The following is a 26,836-nucleotide window of genomic DNA, read 5'->3' on the forward strand; positions in this document are numbered from 1 at the left end:
GTGGTAGGAGGATGGACTGAATGCACACAGGCTCATGAATGTCCTAAGGCTAGATGGTGGTGGTTGGTGTAGTGGTAAATCTACAGTACGGATTTTAGGGGATATTCTGTGCTTTAAGGTTATTTAAAAGGGGGGAGGAGAGCTGGGGAGATGGCTCTGTGGATAAGAGCACTTGCAGTTCTTGCAGAGGACCAGGGTAGGTTCTCAGCACCCACACTGGGTGGCTTTATAACCACCTGTAAGTCCAGTTCTAGGGGCAACTGATGTCCTCTTCCGGCCTTTGTGGACATACATGTGCACAAGGTATACAAATAGATAAGCAGGCGCAGGCGCGCGCGCGCGCACACACACACACACACACACACACACACACACACACACACACGATAAACAAGCAACTCTTTAAAAATAGGAGAGAAGTTAGAATTAATTTCTTAGCTAAAATTATAAGAAAAATATTGGCAGACACAGTCATTTAAGAAATTATGAAAAGAGATTTTTTTTTAAGAGATGTAGTCTTTCTGGTAAACGTAAAAGGATATTTGATTTGAACTGACAACAACATAAACAGTCCTTTGCTGTGAAGTCACACATGTCAAAGATAACATCAACTGTCTGAATATTCAATTTTTCCACACTTGTGTACTGATTCTGGTGAATTGGTAATGTACAGTTACATTTAGGGAGAAATAATTGGTCAAAAATGTTAATGTCTATATCCTTTAATTTTATATAGAGATATTCTAAGGAAATAATTAGGAATACAAACAAGGATTTGAATTGGAAGTATTCCCCATGGTGTGTTTTTTATTATTAACCAAAAAACTAAAAGCAACCTTTGCGCTGTCCCTGTTGGAAGAAGATCAGGATTGTTGCAGGAGTAGGAACTGTTCCTCATTAGCGTAAGTAGAACTTGTTTGTTGAAACAGATAGACGGTGCTCAGCAGCCCGCAATAGTGAGACCATTGAGGCCTGCTGGCAGCGGGGACCAAGCTTCCTTTTCCTTGTGCCCTGGGGAGGGTCAGGCTGCTCACTTCTTTCTCTCTGTCCTCTCTTTCCTTCTTTGTGCCCTGTCCTCGGCCTTTTTGTGTGGGGGCCAGCTCACATGGACTCAGTCTTATATTTCTGAGAGGTTCTAGAAGCATCCTTTTGATTCTTAAGTGGGTCATGAACACCCGTGGCTGGCCTGTACTGCGTTTAGTTAGTGGCAATGAAACTGCATTGGGTCACTATATATTTCACGGGTTTCTGTGACAGTGACAAGGAGTGTTTCTTACCAACTTAAACGTATTTCTGACGCCTTCTGAACTCAAATTCTGAATAGTGAGCACCTGTGGTGGATTCATGCTTTAAGAACCTCTCCAGTCTGGTTTCTACTCTTTTTTCGTCATTAAAGCTCCTTAGTGAAGGTTGACAATTAAAACCAGCTGCAGCTGGGGCTCCTTCTCCATCTCCTGACACATCTGTCTTCTGACTCCCATGGATGCTGCTCCATCCTGCCCTGCCGCCAGCTCACCCGAGCTCGCCCAGTGGGGCTCCTTTAACGTCACTGTTATCTGTGATTGTTCTTCCTGTCACATCCATCCTGTACAGTATCTTTCTCCTGGGGAGCTATGGGAATCCTTTACATCACCCATTCTGTTTTTTTCTTTCTCCTATACCCCTTCCTGCTGGGCTTCGCATTCTAAATCCCCAAACGTAGTGACTAGTCCTTACAACGCTGCACTGCACGATTGTTCTTTCTCTGTTCTTCTCTGGGGTGATTATGTACTGCGATTTTCTCAGCTTTAAAGTCCTGCAAGCACTGAGGATTTTTTTTTTTTTTCCAGGGGAAGGGGAGCTTCCAAGACAGGGTTTCTCTGTGTAACAGCCCTGGCTGTCCTGAAACTCACAGAGATCTGCCTGCCTCTGCCTCCCGAGTGCTGGGGTTAGAGGCCAGTGCACCACACCCGGCAGCACTGAGGATTCTTTATACAGTGTGTTCACTATTCACTCACTTACACATATTTTAAAATGGACTACTTATCACACATGTTCGTAAATTTTATTTTCTTTTTCTCCATCTTAAGAAATATAACCTTTTTTTCTACTGTAAATTTAAGAGTAATTCAACTTGATTTTTGTAGCCAAAGGAGCAAAATCTTAATATTAATGGGTATGTATATTAATATTTTTCTGTATATTTGAGGCTATTAATAATAACTTTCCTTAGACTAAAGACACAAAATGTAAAGTGTTTTGGATACTAATGATCTGTGTTTAATTTCTGTACTGAATATCTTACTACAGAAAGAAGCAATATTGATTGAAATAAATACAACCAATTCAGAAATGTACTGGGTAGACAGTAAAAGTTTCCAGTATTTTGTGCAGAGTTCTTTGGTTTTTTGAAACAGGGTCTCTCGTGTAGCTTTGCGCCTTTCCTGGATCTTGCTCTGTAGCCCAGGCTGGCCTCAAACTCACAGAGATCCGCCTGGCTCTGCCTTCCGAATGCTGGAATTAAAGGCGTGCACCACCACCGCCTGGCTGTGTGCAGAGTTCTTACAAGTAAAATGAACCATAGACAGAATAGTTGTTTGTAAATGTGAAATGAATGTCCGTTCAGTCGTGTGTTGTGATTGGTTGGAGGCTAAGTGTTCAATTGCTGTGTGGACAGGCAGCAGTGAGCCTCAGCCCTGTGTATTTAGCCCTCATTATGTGTTGAGAAGTGTGAGCAGTGTGTGTAAATCTCCTGAAGCTGTGCCACAGCCATGGTATGTGTGTTGAAGGCTTGGGTATTCCACAGACATGTTGTGAATTGGGAGAGGCGTGGAGTGAGAGGGTGGGTTACAAAGGCAGCTCTAGTGTGACTTTTTAAAGGACAGCATTTAGTAGAAGCAAGGCTTTGGGAACCTTGTCGAATTTGAAGGATTTTTAAAGAGTTGGCAGCTGTCATTGGCAAATAGTTGATTGACATTCAGTGTCTAAATGAAAATGGGAAGAGAAGTCGAAGAGCTAGCAGTAAAAGAAATGTGTATCTGCTCGCTTTGACGCTTGTAGGTTGGACAGAGTTGATGCTATGATAAACAGAGCAGCAGAGGCTTGGTCGTCATTCAGCCTTAGGGCTGTAGTGGACTAATGCAGACTTCAGGGGACCGTCAGGGCCTGGTGCCTCGTGGAGAGGAAGCATTTGAACCCGCATTGGACATGCTAGCTTAGTGGGTGAGACATGGCATGCAGAGTGGGAGAGCCTTCACTCCTGGGTCAGTCTGGAAGTGGACCTGTTGAGCATTTCTGTTGGACTACAGAATCTCTCTTTACAAACAGTAAGCTGTAACTAGTAAATAAGCCACGTTTAATGACGTGAAGAACTGAACTCTTGAAATTTACACTTAGGCAAAACTTAAACATTTGAAGAGGTAAGTGTGAGGCATAATCCTCACAGGAAGCATTAACGATGAAGCGGGGGTGTTAGGTGGTTTAAGACCATTGTCGGTCTTAAAAAAGTCTGCTTAACTTCAGGTCCATTCCAAGGCAGCTCTACGTATCCTCTGGGTAATAGAAAGAAACAAATGAGTAGTTAATTTAGACACTGTCCTCATCTAGCTGTGGCCTTGGCTTGTCCAAACGTTGTAATGAAAAAGGATAAAATGGGGAATGTTAAAATGTTTTCCTTTTAGAAACAAAGTCTATGACAGATAGGTCAAGAAAGTGCTGGAGACCTGGTTGGTTAAAGACAAGAAGGTGAGAGGTGATTTCCCCAGAATTTATTGTATTTGGGCAGAAACGAAGGTTGGACGATGCCTTGTGTTAAAGTGACTGACAGAGAACTCTGAAACTGTTTCCTGTAGCAAAACCACACTTAACCCTACATCTCAATCCTTCTAACTTACGCTGCATGCATCTGCCTTTCCTTCTTACATGTGCTCTTACTGACTTCACAGCAAATGCATTTTTAAAGTCTCTGGGGTGGTTATTGCTGTTTAGCAGTTTTGATAATTTTTAATGATATTTTTATTTATTCCCTTTTGCTAGCTGGATTGCCTTTTGCAATTCTTACTTCAAGGCATACCCCCTTCCAACGAGGAGTGTTCTGTAATGATGAGTCCATCAAGTACCCTTACAGAGAAGACACCATACCTTATGCGTTATTAGGTGGAATAATCATTCCATTCAGTATTATCGTTGTAAGTTAAACCTGCTTTTCCAAGTTTATAACTTTTGAGCACATGGCTTACTCTTGTGATAGTTTGTTAATGATTAAATGTATATCCCCTCAGGATTTTTTTTAGCCTTACTGGAAGGATTATTTTGTGGAGCTATTTTAAATGAGATCAAAAGTGTTGAAAAATATGTAATTGTAGCCTAACTCAGTCTGTGTAGATTTTGTGCTAATTTTTATGTCACTGTGATTATTATAGTTCTGATTTGCTACTGTTTCAGTAATTATTTGACTAATTGTTGAATGTTACAGCAGTGTGTTTCTCACATAGTTAATGCATTGGATATCATAACTGAATATCTTTTTCTGAGTTCTAGACAAGAAAAATTGCTAACTGATATTAAAACTTCATTTAACTCATTTCTTTTTTTAGAAGAAGTTTAAATACTGCCATAAATGGAGAAAAAAAGTTTTTGAGTTCTGTGATTAGCAGTAAGCGTGGAAGGAGTTTTACTAACACCAAAGGCAACACTTCCAGTTTGAGCCACAGTGTAGCCATTGCTGTCCACTGCCCCAGTGGGGTGCTCAGAAGGCATGGCTCTGGGTGGAGTTTAGTCATAGGCTGTGTCCATGGCCTGTACATCCAGAAACTGTGTTACTTAAATAAACATTTATGTGTTAAAAAAGCTTATGACTTTAGCAACAGTATTTATGTAAACACAGTTAAAGGCAGAAAGTATGATCCTAAGAGAAAAGACAACAGCATGTACCTTGTCAACTTTTGAAGTTAATGTTAAATTAACATTTAATTAATTTGGCAACATCATTAAAATCATCACCGTATCTGATTAGGAATGAAAATTAGTTAATTCATACTCTGTGGTAGACAAGTAATGAAAAGAAACCTACTGTATGAGTGTTTATTTTGTGAAACTGAGATGCCAGGAAGAAGGATGCTGCTTTGTCAGCCCGCGCCTTCAGTGACTGTCCTGGAGCCACTTATGTGACACTGTCTTCAGGATCTGGTGAGGGATCGTATATAGCCTGCATGATTGTCCTGCAGCATGCAAAGGTTAAAGAACTAGTAAAGGGGAACAAGTCCGTGATGGTTTGTCAGAGGAAGTCATCTGTGTAGAGACGGGGTCTCCCTGTGTTTCCCAGCATGGACAAGAACTCATGTGCTTAGGCACTCCTTCTGTCTCAGCCTCTGGAGTAGCTGGGAAGTCTTTTCCTCTAAAAAAAATTATACATGAATCTTCCCTGAGCATAGTGGTGCATGCCTATGCCCCCAGCACTCAGGGAGCTGATGCAGGAAGATTGTAAGTTCAAGACCAGTTTAGACTACTCAATGCGATTGACTCTCATGAGAACAAATACGCACATACAACGGGGCGGGGCTGTCCTGGGTTATAGTTGCAGATAGCGGCTGATGTCCGACCAGATTCACGTATCCCATTTAAAGTGCCTGAGGTCCTGTTCTCTCAGTTGTGCTGTCAGTTAAAGTGCACAGGTAACACTGTAGGCTGCACCCGAGGAGAGGGCAGTGGTGGAGCAGGTGCCCAACACAACAGTCCAACATGGGAGTTACGCTCTGTGAACTTGGAGCTTTGTTTCAGGATGAAGAGATGGGTCAGTGGTCCCTGCTCTTCCAGACTATCCAAGTTCAGTTCCCAGCACCCATGGTGATGGCTTACAGCCACCTGTAACTTCAGCCCTGGAGAGTCTGACACCCTCTTCTGGCCTGGGTGGCCACCAGCACATGTGTGGCACACCCACAGAGACACATATACACATAAGTAAACATTTAAAAACTGTGAGCACAGTCTTTCAGAAGTTATCTTTGCATTTAGTAAAATGATGAGTGAATTAATGTAAATCAAGATCCTTGAAGCGCACATTATTTTCTTAAAGGTGCTAAAAGTACCGTTTAATGGACAGGCAAGATGGCTCAAATAAAGGTGCTTGCTGCCAAAGAGGACCTGGGTTCGATCCTTGGGACTCCCATGGTGAAAGGAGAGAGCTGACTCCTGCAAGTTGTTCTTTGACCTCCACGTGCACGTCTATAAAAACAGATACACACATACACACACACACACACACACACACACACACACACACACACACACACACACACACACACACACACCCTTCCCCAAATAAACATATGCAAAATAAAGGTACTAGGAGTTCTTATTTTCAAATTGGTATCAGCAGAAGCAAACTCTGCTTAGGGCAGCAGCTTCATGAACTAATTTAAAATAATTCTGGTTTACTTATTAATTCAGGTTTTTTCAGGTACTCCTTAATCAGAGTTGTATAAATTGAATTTTATTAGTAAATTGTGCGTGTGTGTGTGTGTGTGTGTGTGTGTGTGTGTGTGTGTGTGTGTGTAAATCATTACACAGCAAGTCACTGATTAGACTTTGCCCCAAGCCTTTGGCATGACTTGCAGCTGATTTTGTAATCTCACTGGTGAAAGTCACAGAGAACCGAGAGGAGGGAGGATTTCAGTACCGAGGAAATGGGGCTGATAACGTCTCTTCAACCCAATAAGTCACTCTTGGCTTTTGAGAAAGAACCTGGAGGATATAAGGCAGTGGAAGCCAGGAGAGCTGTCTGGGAGGTGCGCCAGTAATTTCAAACTTCTTTCGGGCCAGCAGACCCAGAATGAAAGAAGGCCCACTGTAGGGATGCTGTGTAGACAGCATCTTTAGTGGGGATGTAAGGAGCTGGTAAGAGCATGCTGTGAGCATAAGCTCAAAGGGGGACGGAGCAGCGATTTAGAAATTTGTTACCTTTGTAAGGATGCTGCTTCACTCCCTGGAACGTTCTCCTTGTGTATTAATAATTTATTGTAGCCTACTGTCTTCAGTAAATGAAACTGAAGTACTTGAGTTGTAGGACACATTAGGCCACAGTTGGCTTAGGTGTAGACTCGAGCAAAGATTAAGAACAAGGTATAATGGATCAAAGGTCAGGACAGAGTATCAAGATGAGTTAAAGAATGACTGTCGAATGCAGATCGAATAGAGAAAACTTGATGTAGAACTTCCTTTGGCTGTTTCTGTCAAAGAGGAGAGCATGTAACTTTAAAAAATGATGTCTGCTAACAAAGCACTTGTCAGCGTTAGAGCACCCCGGCCACTCTGATACAAGTGTTAGATGCTGCTGCTTGTGTAGGTCAGCTGGTAATCTGCCCCATGTTCGGAACGTAGAGAGCTGGTTTTCTTCCGTCAGTGGCAGGAGCAGGGTTTGAGTGCCTGCAGCTGAGTGTGACTAGGAAGCTGTGCACCTGATTCTGGAACATAACTGAGTTCTTGAAGACAGCTAGCAGCTGAGGCATGGAGGACCCATTGCTAAATTGTGATTGATTAATACACTTGGTGTGTTTCGTACCACCAGAGATCAATGCCATCATGTGCTAGAGAAATCCTTTCTCACTAGCAGCCCATTGGGAATTACCAAAACCTCCTTAATGACCCGAAGAGGCAATATATTCTTTAAACAGGGCCACTGAACGTTGGTAAGGGTGACCCCAGAAGTCCAGTTTCCTTCTCCTATGACCCAGTCTGAGGAAAAGGGTTTTATGAGTTCATTAACAGCTGGACTATTTTTGTGAGGTATAATGTGTTGAAGGGGTTTGGACTTTTACTCCGGGCAGTACCTTTAGTTACCATTTATTGACACCTCCTGTTTTAGGCTCTCGTGTCAAATTTAGCTTTCTACTGAAAAGTTAAGAAACCACCCCAGCTTTACAGAATTCATAGTCTAATTGGCAGGATTCTGACTCGGGGATTCTGGGAGCTATGGAGCCAGATAGGGGAAGAATTGCCGGCAAGGGGTTCTTGAGAATCATTTATTTCACCCATGGCAAGGCTGCTCCGCACACACACAGCCCTTCCCCGATTGGACATGTTTGAGTGCGTTGTAAAACTGCTTATGTAAGTGGAAGGTGAGGGAGAGAAGTCAAGTGAGTGTCTCAAGGGGGACTTCACACAGCTCTCCACCTCCTTCCCACCCACAAGTCAGCAAGCTCATTGTTCTCCAAGTGTCTGTGTAGATGGCAGGCCCGTAGAATGCATCCTCTTATTGACGCGAATAAATGCTGGGGTTTATAGTGATGCATTCGGTATCTGGAGTTCTCAGGATACTGGTGGTGAACCTGTGGAGTTGTTCTGCCAGGAGCTCACTACACTGGTGTGCTCTCCACACACACAGACTGACCACGATAGCGGTCCACAGCATGCTCATGGGAAGACTTTAACTCCATTTTTATAAAATAGTGAAAAATAAGAGGACTCACCTGAAATCACCCTGGGGAAGGAGGAGTCTCAAGTACTTGTTTGATCTCTCAGTAGGGTTCTTTCGAGGAGTCTGCTTTTCTCTGAACTTTCCAGAAGGTAGAACTTGGAGACGGTGGGGCTGGAGTGTTCTTTCTAGTTTGATGGGTGTCTGACTCAAAGGAATGTCGAGAAAAATGGAGACTGATAGATTTTAAACATGGTTATAGGAGGAAGATTTTCATTGGAGAGGTTGTGTTTGAGTGAGCCACAGCTGTCTTTTGGGCGTCACTGTGGCTGTGGGGCTCAGTTTATTTGAATACAAGAAAAGTCCCAGGGCTGTTACTTCATGCAGACTGCGCACTGCTTTTGGCTCAGCCATGGCTTTGTCTGCAGTGCCTACAATCAACCTGGTGCTTTGGTTACTTTAGAATCAGTGTCCTAAATTGACTATTTTTAAAGGGGAATTAAAGCAAAGACCATTGCAACTTAGCACTTGCTTTTCTTTTTGTCTGTTTACAGTGCCTGCTTGTTTTATTCTCCTGTTTTTCCTTCTTTTTCAGATGATTGCCGGAGAAAGTCTGTCTGTTCACTTTAATACCTTGCAGTCAAATTCCTTTGTCGGCAATCACTATATAGCCAGTATTTACAAAGCCATCGGAGCCTTTTTGTTTGGCGCCGCAGCCAGCCAGTCCCTGACTGACATTGCCAAGTATTCTATAGGCAGACTGCGTCCTCACTTCTTGGCTGTTTGTGACCTTGATTGGTCAAAAATCAACTGCAGTGATGGTTATATTGAGAACTACATCTGTCGAGGTAACGAAGAAAAAGTCAGGGAAGGCAGGTGAGTGTGTGCTCTCCAACGCCCATGTCACTTTGAGGAGTGTCCGCTGGCTGCAAGGTTTGCATGCCTGGAAGAGGAGCTGCCTGCCACTTTGCTAAGAGAAGCTGGGGCAAGCCGCGGAGTGAGAGGAATCGTGAACCACCCTTAACCCCAGTCCTGCTGTTTAGACCATGGTGTTTGTGTTCATTTAGGAGCATTTTACTGAAACGGTTTATTTTGATGTATGAGTTTGTAAAATGAACCCGGACCACTTACTTCATGGTTGGTAAACTTTTTCTTAAGATGCTGGTTCAAGGCCTGGAGAGGTGGCTCAGTGGCCTAAGTTTCTTCACTTATAGTAGGGTTATATCTTGACAGAGGCATTTTGAGCTGAAAATGTCGTAAGTAAAAAGTGTATTCAGTATACCTAGGCAGCCTAAACATCTGTCACACAGTGACTGCGTTACACTCAGTAAAGGTGGCTTTCCTTCTTGGTCATGTAGCTAGCCACCAGTGCCCAGGTTCACAGAGTTCTGGACCCTGGATTGTATAATGGAAAGATATTTATAAATCAACTTTTAAGATCCAGTTTCCACTCGGTGAATGTTACTTTGATACCGTAGTGAAGTAAAACAAGTTGTAAGTGAACAGTCTGTGTGTACTAGCTGAACTACGTTTTAAAATCGCTTTACTGGTGTATAATTTGTATCCATGAAATCTGTCCACCCTTAATCAAGGTTGTGAGTATTATTTCCATTGCATTAGGTTTTTGTCTGAGCCTGTGGCAGCCCTTGGGTCAACTTTCTGTCCTCACAGTTCTATATTTCCTATGATGTTGTATGTGAGACATTCAGTGAGGACTGATATGTCTGCCTTCTCTTTTTAACATGTTGGTTTCATGATTCATCCATGTTCTGGGAGATTATTACAGGAGATTATTATGCCGATCCAGTCATCTGAAAGTTGATTGACATTTAGGTTGTTTCTAATTTGGCACTATGAAAAAATAAAGCTTCAGCTGAGCATAGTGGCTCACACCTTTAATCCCAGCTCTTGGGAGGTAGAAGTGAGTTCCAGGCCAGCCGGAAGTACACAGTGAGATCCTGTCTCAAAAAATAAAATGAAGTAAGATAAAAGCTGCTCTAAACATTTGTGTGCATGAATATGCCTTTTATTTTACTTGAATAAACAGGAGCAGAAATACTGAGCAGACAGTATGGGCGTTGGTACAGTTCCAGGCCACCAAGTATCGCAGTGGTTGTGGCACGCTGCATCCTTCCCAGGAACGTATGAGTCCTGGCTGTCATTTGCCATTAGTCTTTGGTGTTTTGGTCACCCTGTGGGCTTTCTGTATCAGTGGTTTTCCTTTGTATTTTGTCACTGGGTGTCTTCATGTGGCTTTGTCCTGTCGGTCCTGTCATCTGGGAAATCTCTGCTCAGCTCTTGTTCCTGTTTAAAAAAAAAAAGTGGGTCCCTTGTTCTCCTGAGTTGTGAGTTACTTCTTCTTATACATGGCATTTTGGAGACATGTTTTGACATATTTTCTCCAAATCTGTTGCATCGCTGTCTTTTTTCTTACTGATACTCCTTGAAGTATAGAAACGTAAACTTTTAAGAGCTTCTTTGTGTGATGTTGTGTGTGCACGTGGAGAGAGAGGTCGGCACTGCATGCCTTCTTCAGTTACAGCCCACCTTAGCTTTGGAGCCAGCGTCTCTGGGGGCTGAGCCGCATCCCTGAGCCTAGCTTGCAGAGAGCCCCAGCGATCCTGCGGTTCTAGGACTCGGGTCCTCGTGCTGGAGCGGCGAGCACTGCTCCAGTGTCTGAGCCATTGTGTCGTTCGCTTTCATAGTCCGTGGCTGGGGATCCTAGTGAATCTAGACCCTCCCGTGCTGTCTAAATCCAGTCTTAAGTTTAGCTCCTACAGTAAGTCCCGCATTTGAACTTATTTTGTGTATAATATAAGGAAAGAATATTTATTTTCCCATGGACTATGCAGTTTTCAGAATTATTGACAAATCCATCTTTGGGGGAAGGGGATCGAGACAGGGTTTCTCTGTTGTAGCCTTGGCTGTCCTGGGACTTGCTCTTGAACTCAGAGAACGGGCTGGCCTCGAGCTGAGATCCACTTGCCTCTGTGTTGGGATTAAAGGTGTGCACCACCACTGCCAGCCAAATACATCCTTTTTAATTTAAATTTTAAAATTTTTTTAAATTTTAAATTTTACTAGCACTTTTGTTGCAAATAAAGTGGGTCTGCTGCCGGTTGCTCAGTCTGTTTCATTAATCTGTGTGCTTTTCTCTGCCAGTGTTATACCGTAACATGCTTTGTCTGTTGTAGGTCTTTTGTGGCTCGTTTGCTAGAATTTTCATTGAGATTGCTTTAGATCTTTACATTTTTGGTGCCTTGTGATCTTTTTAAAATTATTTTTTATTGTTCTGAGTCTGAGTGTTTTGCCTGCATGTATGTATGTATGTGCACCATGCTCGTACCTGGTACCTGCAGAGGCCGGAGGAGGGCGTCAGATCACTTGGAACTTGAGTTACGGACAGTTGTGAGCTTTCGTGTGGGTGCTGGGACTCGAACTTGGGTCATCTGAAAGAGCAGCGTGCTCTTAACTGCTGAGCCATCTCTCCAGCCCCCACAGCTATTAATCTATAACACTGGGTCTCCTAACTCAGGAAGATGGTTTTCTTTAGTTACCAGTGATTACTTCCTTTTCCATCTCTTTCCCTCGATCTCTGGAGCCAAGGAGATGTCACAGTCAAGAACAGTCTAGGCCTGGGGTGTGGCTCCCGGGTAGAACTCTAGCCAGGCATGCCCAGGCCCAGGTTGGATCACAAGCACCAAACAGAAAAAGAGAACACGGGGAGGGACAAGCTCTTGCAGGAACTGAAGTCAGCGTTTCTCTTTGCTCCTAGGTTGTCCTTCTACTCGGGCCACTCTTCGTTTTCCATGTACTGCATGCTCTTTACAGCGGTAAGTACCGAACGTCTCCGGGGCCGGGGCTCTGCACGCAGGTGGAGCGAAAGGAAAGAGGCAGGAAGCTCACTGCACTCAGGAGCTGCCAGGTGCCCTGTGTGCCGACACCGCTGGGCGCAGAGCCTCTGTGCTCCTGGGACAGGGCACTGGGCTGGGGGCCCGGCAGCTGTGGCTACCGCTGGAGCAGCTGTGTCCTCTTTTCATTTTCTGAAACATTCCCTACAGACTGCACTGCTAGGTCCAGCTGTGAGCCTGTGGGTCAGCACACTTGCCATGTTCCAAGTTGGCATGGAGGAGTTAGAAAAGATGGCCACCCACAGCTCACGAACCCAGAGATGAGTATGTGAGACTCCGTTAGTACACATTCTAGGAATCTATATATATGCTTATATGCACATATATATTTACGTATTTTTGTTTTTTTCAGACATGGCTTCTTTGTGTAGTTTTGGCTCTCCTAGAACGAGCTCTGTAGATCAGGCTGGCCTCCAACTCAGTTGTTATATTTTATAACATTCTTTCTGTACTTACATAATTACTTATGTCATTCCATCAGCTACAAGTTTTGTGCTTTTTCTTTAAAAAGTCTTTTATTATGTTTACATGTGTGTGTGTGTGTGTGTGTGTGTACGTACGTGTGTACGTGTACATGTACATGTGTGCCTGTGGAGGACAGAGGACAGCTTGTTAAGTGTTCTCTTCCTCCCTGTGGGTCACTGGGACTGAGCTGAGGTCAGGCTTGGTGGCATGCGCCTTTACCTGCTGAGCCATCTTCATGGTCCTATGTTAATTTTCTTTGTAAGTAAATTTTTATATAGTTTAATGCATGTAAATTTGCAGATTCCTGTTTTTCCCTTAATATGACTATATGTTAAATATAACATGAGTATTTAAAGGTTAGATTAAAAAAATCCATTATATAGTTGGGCAGTCACATAGGTCTATAATCTAGCACTTGGGAAGCCTGAGTTCTGGGCCAGCTTTATCTGTGGAAGTCAATCTCTGATGTGAATGAATGTTGAATTAATTTGGTAACTGAATTTATAATCAACTTTAAATTTTTTTATTTGAAAAACCTGTAAAAAATTTTTGCAGATGTTATATAACATTCAAGTCCACAACTTCAAGGCATTACCAGGTGATTTTTGGATTCAACATTCTGAAAAATCACAGGGCTTTCCTCTTACGACTCAGCAGAATCAGAGCTTCCTTTGAAGACACACACTCAAGTCTTTCTGTAGCTATGCCATAGAGGTGTGACTCATTTCAGGGTAGTTAACAGCAAACTGTGCTCTAACATTCTCTGTTTATCTTTTTTTTTTTTTTTTTTTTGGTTTTTCGAGACAGGGTTTCTCTGTGTAGCTTTGCACCTTTCCTGGAACTCGCTTTGGAGACCAGGCTGGCCTCGAACTCACAGAGATCCGCCTGGCTCTGCCTCCCGAGTGCTGGGATTAAAGGCGTGCGCCACCACCGCCCGGCTCTGTTTATCTTATTAGGAAAAATTAGCTCCTGTTCCAAAGGAACCAACCATGTTTTGTTTTCTAACTAGGATACTAAGGAAAGCTGGGCTGGTCAGAGCCAGGTGTACCCCACATAGGACTTGGTCCAAAGCACAAGGTTGTGGGCTACAGTGATTGGCTTTGGAAGTGTTCAGCCAGACCTGCTTGGGTCTGTGATTTGTCTTCTTCATGACCTGAGTGTCAGTGTCTCTGTCCTTGAAAGAGACGTAGGATTCTGTTTTGGTTGCTGTCAGTGATTTATATTTTACACTTAAAACAAAACTCTTTCTTGTAATTTCCATGTAGAAAAATGTGGAGCTTCTGCTGCTCTCGAGGGGAAGAGTAGAGGCCTTGGAAGGGGCTGTGGTCTGTGAGCTGTGCAGAGTCTCTTGACAATCAAGGGCACTTGCTTTTTTGATTACCTGAAAGCTTGGAAGTCACATAGATGGAGGGAGGCTCAGCTTGCCCTGTGGGTATGTGGGAGCCTTTGCGAATCTGTTCACACCATGAAGTGGTACCGGGTCAGTGTGACTTGACAGAAGCCTGGGGAAGGTGGCTCAGTTAGTGAAGGGCCTGCCTGCAAGGATGACCCCCAGTTCCAGTCACAGCGCCCATGGAAAAAGCTGCATGTGCTGGCCCTTGCCTGTAACAGCAGCACCGGGAAGGCAGGCAGGAGGCCTTCTGGAGATCACTGGCCAGAGCTCCCGGTTCAGTGAGAACCCTGACTCAAAAAGTAAGGCTGGAAAGATGGCTCAGCGGTTACTGCCTGTTCTTCCAGAGGACCAGGGTCTAATTCCCAGTACTTACATGGTGGCTCAGAACTGTCTGCAGCTCCAGTCCCAGGAGACGCAGCACTGCCTTCGGGCCTCCAAGGGCACCAGGCATGCGGATGTACACTCAAGCAAAACGCATACACCGAACACACAAGTGGAAAGCAATAGAGGAAACCCAACACAGACTTCTGGTCTCAATGTGGCACCTACCCATATTCTTAAGTGTACCCAAATTCTTCAGCTCAGGTCTGCACTTAGCATACAAACTTACAAAGAGAGAAGTCTAGCTAGGTGTGTTATAAACCAAGGCGTTTCTGCAGGACAGCAACCACATGCTGTTTAACTGGCTTGACACAGTAGAGACATGGACTTGATTGGCATGTAAGCTTAGCTTTGCTTCATCCCTGAACAGTGTCTCCTGGCTTTCCTATTTATATACAACACAACCTCCCCTCTCCCACACTCCTGAGGCAGTGACTCACCTTGTTTCTCTGGGCATCTTGGCATTATAGGTCAGTCCCAGGTTTGGGTGGAGATAAGTCATTTAAAGTCTGAAGATTCCTGACACTTACAAATTAAAATTACAAATTTAATTACAAAATTCCTCCTAAAGCCCGTCCTTTGACTGTTGTGGCCTGGCAGGCAGCCCAGCCCTGAGCTCAGTGCCGGGAAGGAGCCCCAGTGCCAGAGCTGGAAGGGCTCCGGGCAGGGCCGCTTTGCACTTGCTGTGACTCCCCTTGAATCTGGTTGACCGCCAAAAATCACAAATTTTGTGACTGTCAGAGTAGTCATGAGAGAGGACAGTGAGTGAGAAATGTATCAGGTTTTTCGTGGAGCCATCCTACTGAGGTTTATTTACATCATGGCCCCTGACATCTCTTTCACAAAAGCAGTCACACCTTCTTTCCTAGCATCCTTACCACTCAGGTATAGACACCTGCCTATTTAAACCTGTATTCCTTCACACCACTCCTTCCTTGAGACTTGTGGTCATGGAGCACTGACCTTGGCCCACTTAGCAATGTTTCTGGAAGATGTTTTCAAACTGTGGAGGAACACTGAGCAGGTGATGACTTCATGGCTCACAGGGGTCACCTAAGACCATCAGAAAATGCATTTACATTACAGTTCATAACAGTAGCACAATTAGGAAGTAGCAACGAAAATAATTTTATGGTTAGGGGTCACCACAGCCTGAGGAACTGTCTTAAAGGGTCACAGCACTAGGTTGAGAACCACTGAACTAGAGGGATGGGGAAAGGAGAGAGAAATGCCTCACAGCGGTTTCCTTGTGAAACTTGCCGCTTGGCTGGCGCCCATTATCACAGCCTTCTGTGGTTTACGTGTAGACAGAAAGTCAGGGGGGGAGGAATGTCTAGGGTGGTGAAGTGGGTTTTTGTTCGGCCTTCTTCATTCTGAACCATCTCCTGGAAATGCCCACCTCATTGGAGTTCTAGAGCGTTCCTGTGATAACAGGGATGGCAGAGCACCAGGCTCTGGTGGTCCTTTTGTCATTATTACTGTTACTATTAAAGTTGCTGATGGAGAAGAGCCCAGTGCAGTGATTTCCGGGTCTAGTCAATGTTTTGCCAATGGGGAAACACCAGTGTAGGTGGACCTGGAGGAGAATGTTTCAGTGTGTGCTGGAACTTACTTGACTACTGACCCATAGTGAACTCAGTTCTTTCCCTTGGTAGCTGGGGAATAAAATTCTGCAAAAATAACACTGAACGTGCCTGCAGGCTTCTCTGGAAGGAAGGATTATATTTGTTAAGAGGGATTTTGGAGCAGGGAATGTTCTTTCCAGTCCCATCTCTGGGTCTCTCATGTCAAGATACACAAAAACGATCTTCCTCATTTCATTTAGAGGTGCTGTATGCCCACCCTCCCTGCAGAGATGGGTAGAATTCTTCCTTCCTTGATTTGCAAACATTTGTAATTCTCAGATGTTTTTATTGTCTGAAAAGGAACAACCTGCTGCTGACAGCTGGATGTTTGTACACTACCCAGAACTTGGCTTCAGCTGTAGTCTAGAAACTTCCTCTTTAAAATGAACTTTGTAATTAAGGTGGAAATAATGAAGTGATGTTTAAGACTCTTAAACAAGAAGGGGGGTGGGGGCAGGCTCTGTAGAGCCAGCAGCACTCAGACAACTGTATGGCATTTTGTAACTGTCCACACCTGCACTTGCTGTACCGTGTAGATGGTTGGGAGGACAGTGTTTAGTCCAGTCAGAAGTCACTGAACCGATTCTAGTTCTCTAAGTGCCTGTGGACACGTGGACGCTAGGGGAGGACAACCTTAGGTCTCATCTTCAGGAATGCTGTCCCATCCTTTGAGCCTGCCTTACCATCAGTAAGGTAGACTGGCTGGCCAGGACCTTCCTCTGCTGTCTCTGCAACCCCAGCTCTGGGATTACAAATGCAAACCATTGTGCATGGCTTTTCTCTGTGGGTGCTAGGGGACCCAACTGTGGCCTTAATGCTTCCAAAGCAAGTGGTGTACAAACTGTCTTAGGGTTACTATTGCTGTGTTGTAGATGTATCCAACCTTCCCATCAAACAATAAACACAGAACCAATGCAAAGAAGAAAGCCAAGAGGTCAGAGCCAAGAGCCAAAACCTTACCCTTCCTCCTGCAGTGGTCCTACCTCTCCGAACCAGAGCTACCCCTGTGTTAAAGTCTTTATATAGAGTTCCTGTCCTGCCTTCTCATTGGTTGTAAACCCAACCACATGACCGCCTCCTCACAGCCTGTCTGTATAGGCCTCCAGGTTTTCCATGATTGGTATTAAGATTAAAGGCATGTGTATCCAATAATGGCTGTATCCCTGAACACACAGAGACTTACCCAGCTCTGCCTACTAAGTGCTGGAATTACAAGCATACGCTACCACTGCCCTGCTTTCCTATGGCTTGCTAATAGCTCTGACCCCCGGGCAACTTTATTTATTAACATACAAATAACATTTTAATACAAATAAAATATCACCATACTGTGTTGAAACACCGCTGCCACAGCAACTCGAGGAGGAAAGGGTTTATTCAACTTACTCTTCGACATTACAGTTCATCAAAAGACATCAGGACAGGAACTCAAACAGGGCAGGAACCTGGAGGCAGGAGCTGATGCAGAGGCCATGGAGGGATGCTGTTTACTGGCTTGCCCCACCTACTTTCTTACAGAACCCAGGACCAGCAGCCCAGGGATGGCCCCACTCACAATAGTCTAGGCCCTCCCCATCAATCACTCACTAATTAAGAAAATGCACCGCAGGCGTGTCTACAGCCCGATCTTAGGGAGGTATTGTCCCAATTGAGGTTTCCTCCTCCTCCAGTGACCGACTCTAGCTTGTGTTGTTATAAACTAGCCAGCACACTGAGCTATCCCCTCTTAGCCTGCAGATTTTTATTTTTTGGTTTCTCAAGACAAGGGTCTCTCTGTGTAGCCTTGGCTGTCCTGGAACTCTCTCTGTGGACCAAGCTGTCCTCAAACTCACAGAGATTGGTCTGTTTCTGCTTCCCGAGTGTTGGGATTAAAGGCATGTACCACCCAGCGCCTGCAGGGTTTTTTTCTTTTTAGGCGTGTGAGTAGGGGTGATGGTGTCATGACACAGGGTCTTGTATCCTAGATGGCCTGGAACTTTCCATCCTCCTTAAGTGCAAGGATTACAAGGATACACTATTACCACCTATAACTAAATAACTAGAAGTATAGTTTTTTTTTTTAATTGTTTTTTGGAGGTTTTTTTGCTTTTAAAATAAGATTTTCACTGGAGATTTCCTTCTGTATCAAAAATTTCAGGTATTTATGTGCCAGAATCATGGGGAATGTCCTCAAGTATAGAAACGGTAACAGGTTAGGGGAAGAGCACATTGCTTTGCTGATCCTGACTGCATTATAACCCACACTGCTTATTTGGGCAGGTTATTATATTTACTTAGGTAGATCATTTATTTAGTTGCAGTTGCTATTGTTTGAGGATAGTAGAACTCTTGGGTAAACTGGTAAGCTAAGCAAACAGTCCTTAGATGTGCTGGGCAGGACCCAGAAGTCTGGCCTAGAGCAAGGGCCAACCCTTGCCTGAAGTCTAACAGTGGACCCCAAGACTAGCGACAAACGACAACCCTGTACACTACCAGAATTGTAGCTCAGGCTACAGGGGGAGGAAGGACTACTGTGAAATCCTGTCTATAGACACAGTGAAGCCCTGCTTCACACTTCCAAGGGCCTGGGCTAGCTAAATAGGGAATAAAGTCTCCTAAATACAAGCTCTAGGACAGTATTTGTGGCGGGGTGGGGAATCCTTTAAAGTAGTAACTAAAGTTCTATTTCATATGTAAATATTTTGATAATCTAAATGCCAACACTTTAGAGGGGAAGTGATCCTCAAGTTTTCAGCTTGCTTGATAAATGAACTATTCTTCCTGCCCCCGCCCCTTTCTATTAGCTTTATCTTCAAGCCAGGATGAAGGGAGACTGGGCAAGACTCTTGCGCCCCACACTGCAGTTTGGTCTTGTTGCTTTATCCATATATGTGGGCCTTTCTCGAGTTTCTGACTACAAACACCACTGGAGTGACGTGATGGTTGGACTCGTCCAAGGAGCCGTGGTTGCAATATTAGTTGTAAGTATACACAACTGTAGCCTGCGTGCTGACTGACACTGCTCGACATTTGAAAAATCCCCAGTGAGGAACCTGACAGGGTAGAAAATGTGGCCCAGTAATTCCAAGAATCCCGTTTTTGCTTGTTTTGTTTTTTTGTTTTTCCAAGATAGGGTTTCTCTGTGTAGCCTTGACTGTCCTGGAACTCACTCTGTAGACCAGGCTGGTCTTGAACTCACAGAGAGCCGCCTGCCTCTACCTCCCAAGTGCTGGGATCAAAGGCATGGTAAAGAATCTCAATGTTAATAAAATCTTTTGCAGGATAGGTCAGATAGGTAAAAATTAGGTTACTTCTTTGTGAATGTTGTAAATTCTTAGTGTTTTCATTGCTAAAGTCTATTGCTATAATAAACAAGTTTCTTTTTGCATGAGCTGAAAACTGATTCACTTAAAAAAACTCATTAAGTGTTAGCTGAATGAAGCTATTTACTAAAGACATACACTAAAAAGCTTTTTTTTTTTTTTTTTTTTTTAAAGATTTTCTTTTAGCCATTTTTTCTTTTTGAGACAGTGGTTCACTATGTAGCCCTGGCTGGTCTGGAATTCCAGAGAGCCACCTGCTTCTCCTGTGTTGGGATTAAAGGCATACACTATTACCACCAGCCCAGCCAATTATTACTTTATGTTCCTAATTGCTTCCTGAAATTTTGTATATGATTTTTAAATTTATGTAAATTCTGCCCTGTTCTATACAGGCTGTGTATGTATCAGATTTCTTCAAGAACAGACATCCTTATGCAGAAAGGAAAGAGGATGACTCACATACGACTCTCCATGAAACCACCACCTCAAACGCGTACTCAAACAATCACCAGCCTTGAAGGGTATGGAGGAGCTGGTCAGCTTTCTGAAGGAAACCGCTAGAAGGAGGCGGCGGCGGCGGGAGGATGCATATTACTTTCCGGTGTATAGGCCATTGAAGGACTGCTGCTATACCTCTTGGATTACCTACTTTACCTGTGTATATAACACAATGAGTATCTAATAGCCCGATTTAAAAAAATATTCAAGCCTTCCACTAAAAACACTGCCCCACCTGTACATTTTTTAATTGAAAGATGCTATGTACAAATGTGTATGTTACATGCCTTCTTAGAATGATATCTGATTTAAGTATAATAAAATGCTTGAAACAACTCTTGATGGGAGGACCACTTGGACACTTGTAAGCAGTTACAGTCAACTGTAATCAGATAGATGGTGATTAATGTTGAACTCTATAAGTAGAGGCTGGCAGCAAATACAATATCCCTCTTGATTTTGGTGATTCCTATGGGAAAAAGAAAATAATGCTTAAACTTTCAAGACCATAAAGCATAACTTCCTTGTACTAGGATTTTACAGCTCAGTCCTGACTAAATTGGTAAGAGAACAACGTGGACTATAAAAAGCTGTTAGCTTAAGAGACTTCAGAGTCACTGAAGAACCTCGGGGACAGTCCTTGCTCTTTTGACTGTGGTACACATGAGTGGCTACTTAAGATGTCAGAAGCAGATGATCCAGATCCAGCAGTTGTCTTTATACCAGAAGACATGGGAAACTTTTAGACTAAAGCAGGACAAGTATACACATTTTTAAACTGTTTATATCAGCTGCCTCTATCAACATTCTACTCAGTGTGGTACAACATGTAAGTTAGAAATCACTAGCATGAACTGACTTTATAGCCTGTCTTGTCTTGGCCGAGATACAGGTAGAGATGTGGAGATGACATGCTATTTATGAACAGCATGCTTCCCAACTCCCCACCCCCCAGTTTACAGTCTAGCCATCCTTCCTAACCTGGTCTCCCTATATCCTCCTTGCTAATCTACAAACTTGGCCATTTCCATCTCCCCGTCAATCCCTACTGTACTTGCTCTGCTCCAAGCACACTAGCCTCCTGCTGCTGCTCAAACATTTTTGAGTCTGCAGTAAAGGCCCAGTGTCATTCCTGTGGAGGTCTTTAGGCTACTGTCTTTTTCTGTTTCCTTCTTGCAGACTTAGTGAGCGCTGACTTATTATCTCCCTCACATTATAAGATAAGTTCCATTAATGCACTTTTATGTCCACTCTTACATTTCTTTTTTTTTTTTTTTTTTTTTTTGGGACAGGGTTTCTCTGTGTAGCTTTGCGCCTTTCCTGGAACTCGCTTTGGAGACCAGGCTGGCCTCGAACTCATAGAGATCCGCCTGGCTCTGCCTCCCGAGTGCTGGGATTAAAGGCGTGCGCCACCACCGCCCGGCCACTCTTACATTTCTTAAAACAATGCTGGACACCCCGTATTTAATAAATATGTAAATGGGAATCTGTGTATAAAACAAAAATCCCAAAAATGTCCCACATAAACGTCCCAATTTTATGTACATACTGTTAGTTGACCTTCCATGACAGTCTGGCCAAGACACCTCAAAATTTCCTTCTTAGCTGTGTCAAAGGCCCAAGTCTCAAGATTTGCCTAAATGATCAGAAAAGGCTTATAAACTAAATACTGACCTTCAGCAAATTTGTTCTCCAGCTCTGTGTTTCCAATGGCTTTTGCTGCTTGACACATCTGTCGAAGCAGTTCTTCCAGGCGCCTCATACAGCGAATTATGCTGCCTAGACAGAAAAGGAATCAATGGGTTCCTTGGGAGTACAACCAGGAATAGGAAAACACTTGTTACGATACAAAGCAGGAGAACATGAAAAGCTTCGATTAATGGCAGTAAAAGACATAATCTAAGGACACACTGGCATGTTTTTAGAGTGGGTAAACCAAATGCCCTGGCAGAAAAGAGAACAACTTGAGGAAGGTTGGCAAGGATGGCAGCTCTGAGCCTGTAAGAATCACCAGGTCTCTGGAGACAGTGCACAAAAGCCTAACAAAGTACCACGTACCAGGACCCTGAGTGAACCCTACTTAGGATTCTGGATACCCAGGCACTAGCTGTGGAGAGAACAGGGTTAGCATGCTTCCTCAATGTTTTCTTTACAGTGTGGTCTTAGAAGTAGAGAGGAGACAAGTTTCTCCCTACAGACTGCAAATCTGGAACAAGTACCTATCAGAGCTGAAGCTGTAGACAGTGCTATTTGTTAGACTTGTGTGGGGAGAGACCTGGCCTGTCTCCAAGTGTGATCTTACGGTGAGATCTGAGGATTTCACTGTAATGTCCAGACTACATTAGGAGCATCATTTATCTTAAGTGCAAGCTGTAAGAAAGGCGGCCATACTCTCTGACTTCTTGTAACACTGAATAGTTCATTATTATGAAAACTGATAAATGTTAATCACTGCTCAACGCTAAGGATCCTTCTTACTGCTTATATCCTCCATATTATGTTCCAGCATGTCCAAGTGGGATAAATAACTGAGATACAACCCAAAGCTGGATAAAAACAGGGAAGCTAAGTATGGTGGTGCACAGCTTTAGTCTCTCCCAGTACTCAAGGAGCTCTATGAATTTGAGGCCAGCCCAGTCTACATAATCAGTACCATGCAAGGCTACATAATGAGACCCTGTCTCCAAACAGTACTGGAGTTCAAACCCCAGGACCTTCCATGAGAGCTCTACTACTGAGCTGCATCCCTAAGTCCCAATAAATAGCATTTAAAATGAGGATTTGTCTCACTTGAAAGAACACAACTAAAGTCTATTTGTAATACACAATTTTTGTGAAGTTACTTGGCTCCTGGTTAGAAAGCTCATTAAATGAGTCAAAAGCAAAAGGTAGTTAACTACGGCTTACTCACTGCTGTGCTAAAAGACCTAGCTTAACTAAGGAAGGAAAGATTTATTTTGGCTTATGGCTTAGAAGTCCATCACGGAGAAGTCACACCAGGTATGACTGAGCAAGCATGTGCCATGACATGACTTTGGTCCTGGGAACATGACTGGGGCACTTTGGGGATGAAGAAGACAAACACAGAAGAGCTGGGATTGGGTGGGCTGTGCTCTCTGATGGAGGGCACCACAATGTAATCTGGAAACTCGGGTAGTCTCTAGGGGAGCAGCATCCGGATGCAGTCATCTGGGAGGAGGAAGCTGTGTGCTAGCCTTTTTGTTTTTTGTTTTCCTGCACACACTAGCCAAGCATCTGTAAACACATCTGTAAAAAAGGCTCTGTCATTCCTCTGAGCTCACCTGAAGAAGGTGGCTTTGCCTTTCCATGAGTCTGAGGCATTGGGATCCTTGACATGTCTGTGTTCATGTCAACAATACAGATTCACTCAGGGTTTCCTCCACTCCCCACAAGCATGTTCCCATCTATGTGGATCTGGGTGGCGGGAGAGAAGGCAGGGAGGAGGGCCAGGATGAATCAACACCCTCTGCTCCCACAGGTCCTACAACTTCACAAACAGCAACAGCATCTGGGGACCCAATGCATACATAAGTCTACAGAGAATAGCTCACATTTAAGCCATACAAATGCCAGGATAGGCAAATTCCATAACTACAGACATCAGAACTAGATCAAGAGTGATAACTTCAGCCTCATGTATATGGACATCTTTGGTAATCCCGAAAGCTTCCTTACATGTTGGGAGAGTAAAGAATGTTTAGAAGACAGGATAAAATCAGGCTGAGTATGTCTGAGGAAAGCTGGTGCTGTATACCATTTCCTGGGCACTGATGCTGTGCAGGCCTGTGCTCTGTAGTTTGTGAATTTCTCATTAGGATTTCACAATTCCTCGAGGCAAGTACTATTGTTATCCCTAGTCTGCAATGAGGTAAAGGAGAAAGTTGAGAAGTTCCATACACAAACTGACCAAGGTCAGAGGTAGAATTTATGTCAGGCCAGAGGCTTGGCTCACTGGGAAAAAGGCACTCATGCCTGCCCCCGAAGCCTGAAGACCCAAATTTGATCCATGGAAGCCACAGAGGAATAACAACACTGAGTACTGAAATTTTCCTTTCACCTCTACATGCATACCATGGCACATAAAAAGTATTTGGGAGGAAAAAAAGAATTCACAATGCCTACTCAGATTAATTCACATAAAATTATTTATCTGGGATTTCTAAGATAAGTATATTACAATTCAGTTATACACTTAAAATATTATAAATACTAAATTATTGGTTTTAAACTTTTGCTAGAAATGTTCAATGCTGGTAGTACAAACCAACCAACCCAGAAAACTTATATTAGTATGTTTTAAGGAACTGTTGAGAAACAGAAGTCAGACAAAGGTTCTTCACTCTGCATGCTTGACAGTCTTTAACAACAGTAACTGCACTGAACAGCAGCACTAGAACTGTACAACCACATTCCTTCCCAGAGATGTGACGAGGCTAAAGACGACACTATAAATACTAAGCAAGCATGGGACAGCAGCACCAGACTCTCATTCAGTGCCGGAGGACATGCATTATGCTAGTCTCAAAACAAGGCTACCCTCCAAGAAAACAGGTACAAACTGACAATTTGTCCAGGATCATTACCCCAGGGGTAGGTAATAAGCTCAGATCTATGTTTTTAGCCACTGTTGTGTTGGTAGTAGGAGGTATAGGCAAGAAATATAAGCAGTAAAGCTGGGGAGATGGTTCAGTAGTTAAGAGCACTAGCTGTTCTTCCAGAGGACCCAGGTTCAATTCCCAGCCCCTACATGGCAGTTCACGGGCCTGTGTACTTCCCATTGGTGGGTATCTGACGCCCTCTTCTGGCTTGCTCAGGTACCGCACACATGGGACACACATACATACATATAGGCAGAACAAACTTAAAAAAATAGAAATTTAAGCAGGTTTACATGCAAGAGCAGCAGCAGAAAGGATATGATTTAGGAGGATGACAAAGAATTAAAGATGACCTTGGGGGTCAGAACAACAGAGAAGGTGAACTGAACAGGAAGAGTAAAGGCACATGCAGGTGACTTTCTGGTCAAAAAGTGCCTGGGGCTTTCAGCCCTCCTTCTGAAGAGGACTGATGGAAAGCTGGGCTGGAGTTGAGACAGATGCTCAAGGACAGCAATGAAGGTTGGGAAACTGTAAAGGAAGCCTAGAGAGAATTTCTACTCAGGAGAGTTCCTGAGGTAGAAGGATGTGGGCACATTTCAGCCCCGCCATGCCGTCTACAATCTGAGAACAGTAGCCAACAAAGGACACTAACAAGTCGTCGTGGGAAAGACTACGTGAAGTAGCGTGTAGACGCACACAGTGAATGCTCAGTGCTGACAGTTTACTACTGTTCCCAGGAAGGTCTGACATCATTCTGAGATTATAGAACATAGCTCTTGGGCTAGAGAGAGGGCTCAGTGGTTAAGAGCACACCCTGCTCTTGCAGAGGACCCAAGTTTGAGTCCCAGCACCCACATAGCAGCTCAAAACCGCCTATACCTCCAATTCCAGGGGCTCTGACACACTCTTCTGAATTCCTTGGGCACCTGTATGTCTATGTGCATATACTACCCATACCCCCAGCAATACGCACGTATTTAAAATAACAACGAAATACAGCTTTTGATAGTGCACTGAAGTTTTGTTCAGCAGAGAACTTTGGCAAAATGACAGAGGAAGCAGGTCAGCAGACTGACCCAGGTGATGACTAATAAGGCAGAGGGAAGAAGAATCCCTGCTGCTTCCTGATCTATCTAAGGCTAGAAAGGGGAACTACCTGAAGGGCTCAGATGGCAAGTTTTCTCCAAGGATAATGTTCACTCCACAGCAGCCTCCAGAGAATGAGGATGTGGCTAAGCGCTATCTACCTACATTTTACTTCCTGTGAGTGAGGCGACTCCTGTGACCTTACTCAACTATTTCAAGACTTGGGAAAACCTGAAAAACAAACAGGTTTTTTGTTTCTATGACTAGTATGTGTGACAATATAGTCACAGAAGACACTTTCCATGCAGGCCATTCCCAGCACTGCTATTGCTATTTGACTGATGAGACAAAGGCGGTTAGTGCCTTTTCAGGGTCAGGCTAACGCCAACAGATCTAGGATCAGGTATCAAGAGTTACATGCCTTTAAATGCCGGCACTCAGGAGGCAGATGGAGCTCTTGTGAGTCTCAGGCCAGCCAGAGGTACATGGTAATACCCTGCCCCAAAAAAGGGTGTCTAGCTGCGGGGGTGGGGGTGAGGGGAGCTGCAGGGGGTGTGAATTCTGACCCAGCCCTCCAAGTCTGAACGAGAGGAATGTCTACTGGCTTTCCTTTCCAGCAGTGGGTTCCTTTCAACCTTGGGGCTCAGTCATGGAAGAACCTTAGACCTTCACGAGCCAGAAGCCTTGTGAAGGTTGGCACTGCCACTGCTGCCCTCATGAACTTGGGTTGATGAAGGAGAATGCTCAGTCACTGGTCTACAAGCGGACAACTGAAGCACGTCTCTCTCCATGGTGTCTGGAAGCCTGTGCTGAGCAGGAGGCTAAAAAGGTTCCCAATGAAGAGACTAAAACACACGAAGCAAGCACATGGAAGGGGAAAGCTGAACCACAGTTCTACCTCAGCTCCAAGTGCTAGTATAGGTGCGCTCCACTTGGAGAGATGGCTGCCACTTTAATTAAAATACATGAAGGCTGTTCTCAATATTTAAAATTAGGCCATAGCTACAAAAACTAAAGACAATGCCATTCTAGTTAGATGCTACTGTCAATAAAGAAGATCACTGAGGTATAGTGCAGGTCCTACAGGTATTCAGCTCAGTAGTTCCAAAATGTAAATTTTACAGTGATGTCTGTAATCCCTGCTACTCGGGAGGGTGAAGTCAGCCA

At 44.0% G+C, this 26,836-nt stretch overlaps 2 protein-coding genes across 6 annotated transcripts in view; one reads left to right on the plus strand and one right to left on the minus strand.

The window, feature by feature from the left end:
• The window catches only part of Plpp1 (phospholipid phosphatase 1), a 65,508-nt gene extending 45,208 nt beyond the window's left edge, over positions 1-20,300 (plus strand). For 3 of the 5 annotated variants that reach the window (XM_052743296.1, XM_052743298.1, XM_052743300.1), the window contains 4 exons: positions 8,985-9,265; positions 12,165-12,222; positions 18,948-19,124; positions 19,859-20,300. In XM_052743296.1, coding sequence (XP_052599256.1) covers positions 8,985-9,265; positions 12,165-12,222; positions 18,948-19,124; positions 19,859-19,984 — 642 coding nt within the window. In that variant the 3' untranslated portion in view covers positions 19,985-20,300. Of the gene's footprint in view, positions 1-4,014; positions 4,167-8,984; positions 9,266-12,164; positions 12,223-18,947; positions 19,125-19,858 lie in introns of all 5 variants that reach the window. The other 2 variants (XM_052743297.1, XM_052743299.1) reach the window with 1 other exon arrangement.
• Positions 20,187-26,836, minus strand: part of Mtrex (Mtr4 exosome RNA helicase) — a 68,507-nt gene continuing 61,857 nt past the window's right edge. The window contains exons 26-27 of the mRNA XM_052743295.1: positions 21,639-21,743; positions 20,187-20,433 (exon numbers count right to left, since the gene is read on the minus strand). Of these exons, the coding sequence (XP_052599255.1) occupies positions 20,381-20,433; positions 21,639-21,743 (158 nt within the window). The 3' untranslated portion in view covers positions 20,187-20,380. The remainder of the gene's footprint in view (positions 20,434-21,638; positions 21,744-26,836) is intronic.

The sequence above is a fragment of the Peromyscus californicus genome, unplaced genomic scaffold, assembly GCF_007827085.1.
Source record: "Peromyscus californicus insignis strain IS unplaced genomic scaffold, ASM782708v3 Scaffold_18__1_contigs__length_77618521, whole genome shotgun sequence".
Classification (NCBI taxonomy): Eukaryota; Metazoa; Chordata; class Mammalia; order Rodentia; family Cricetidae; genus Peromyscus; species Peromyscus californicus.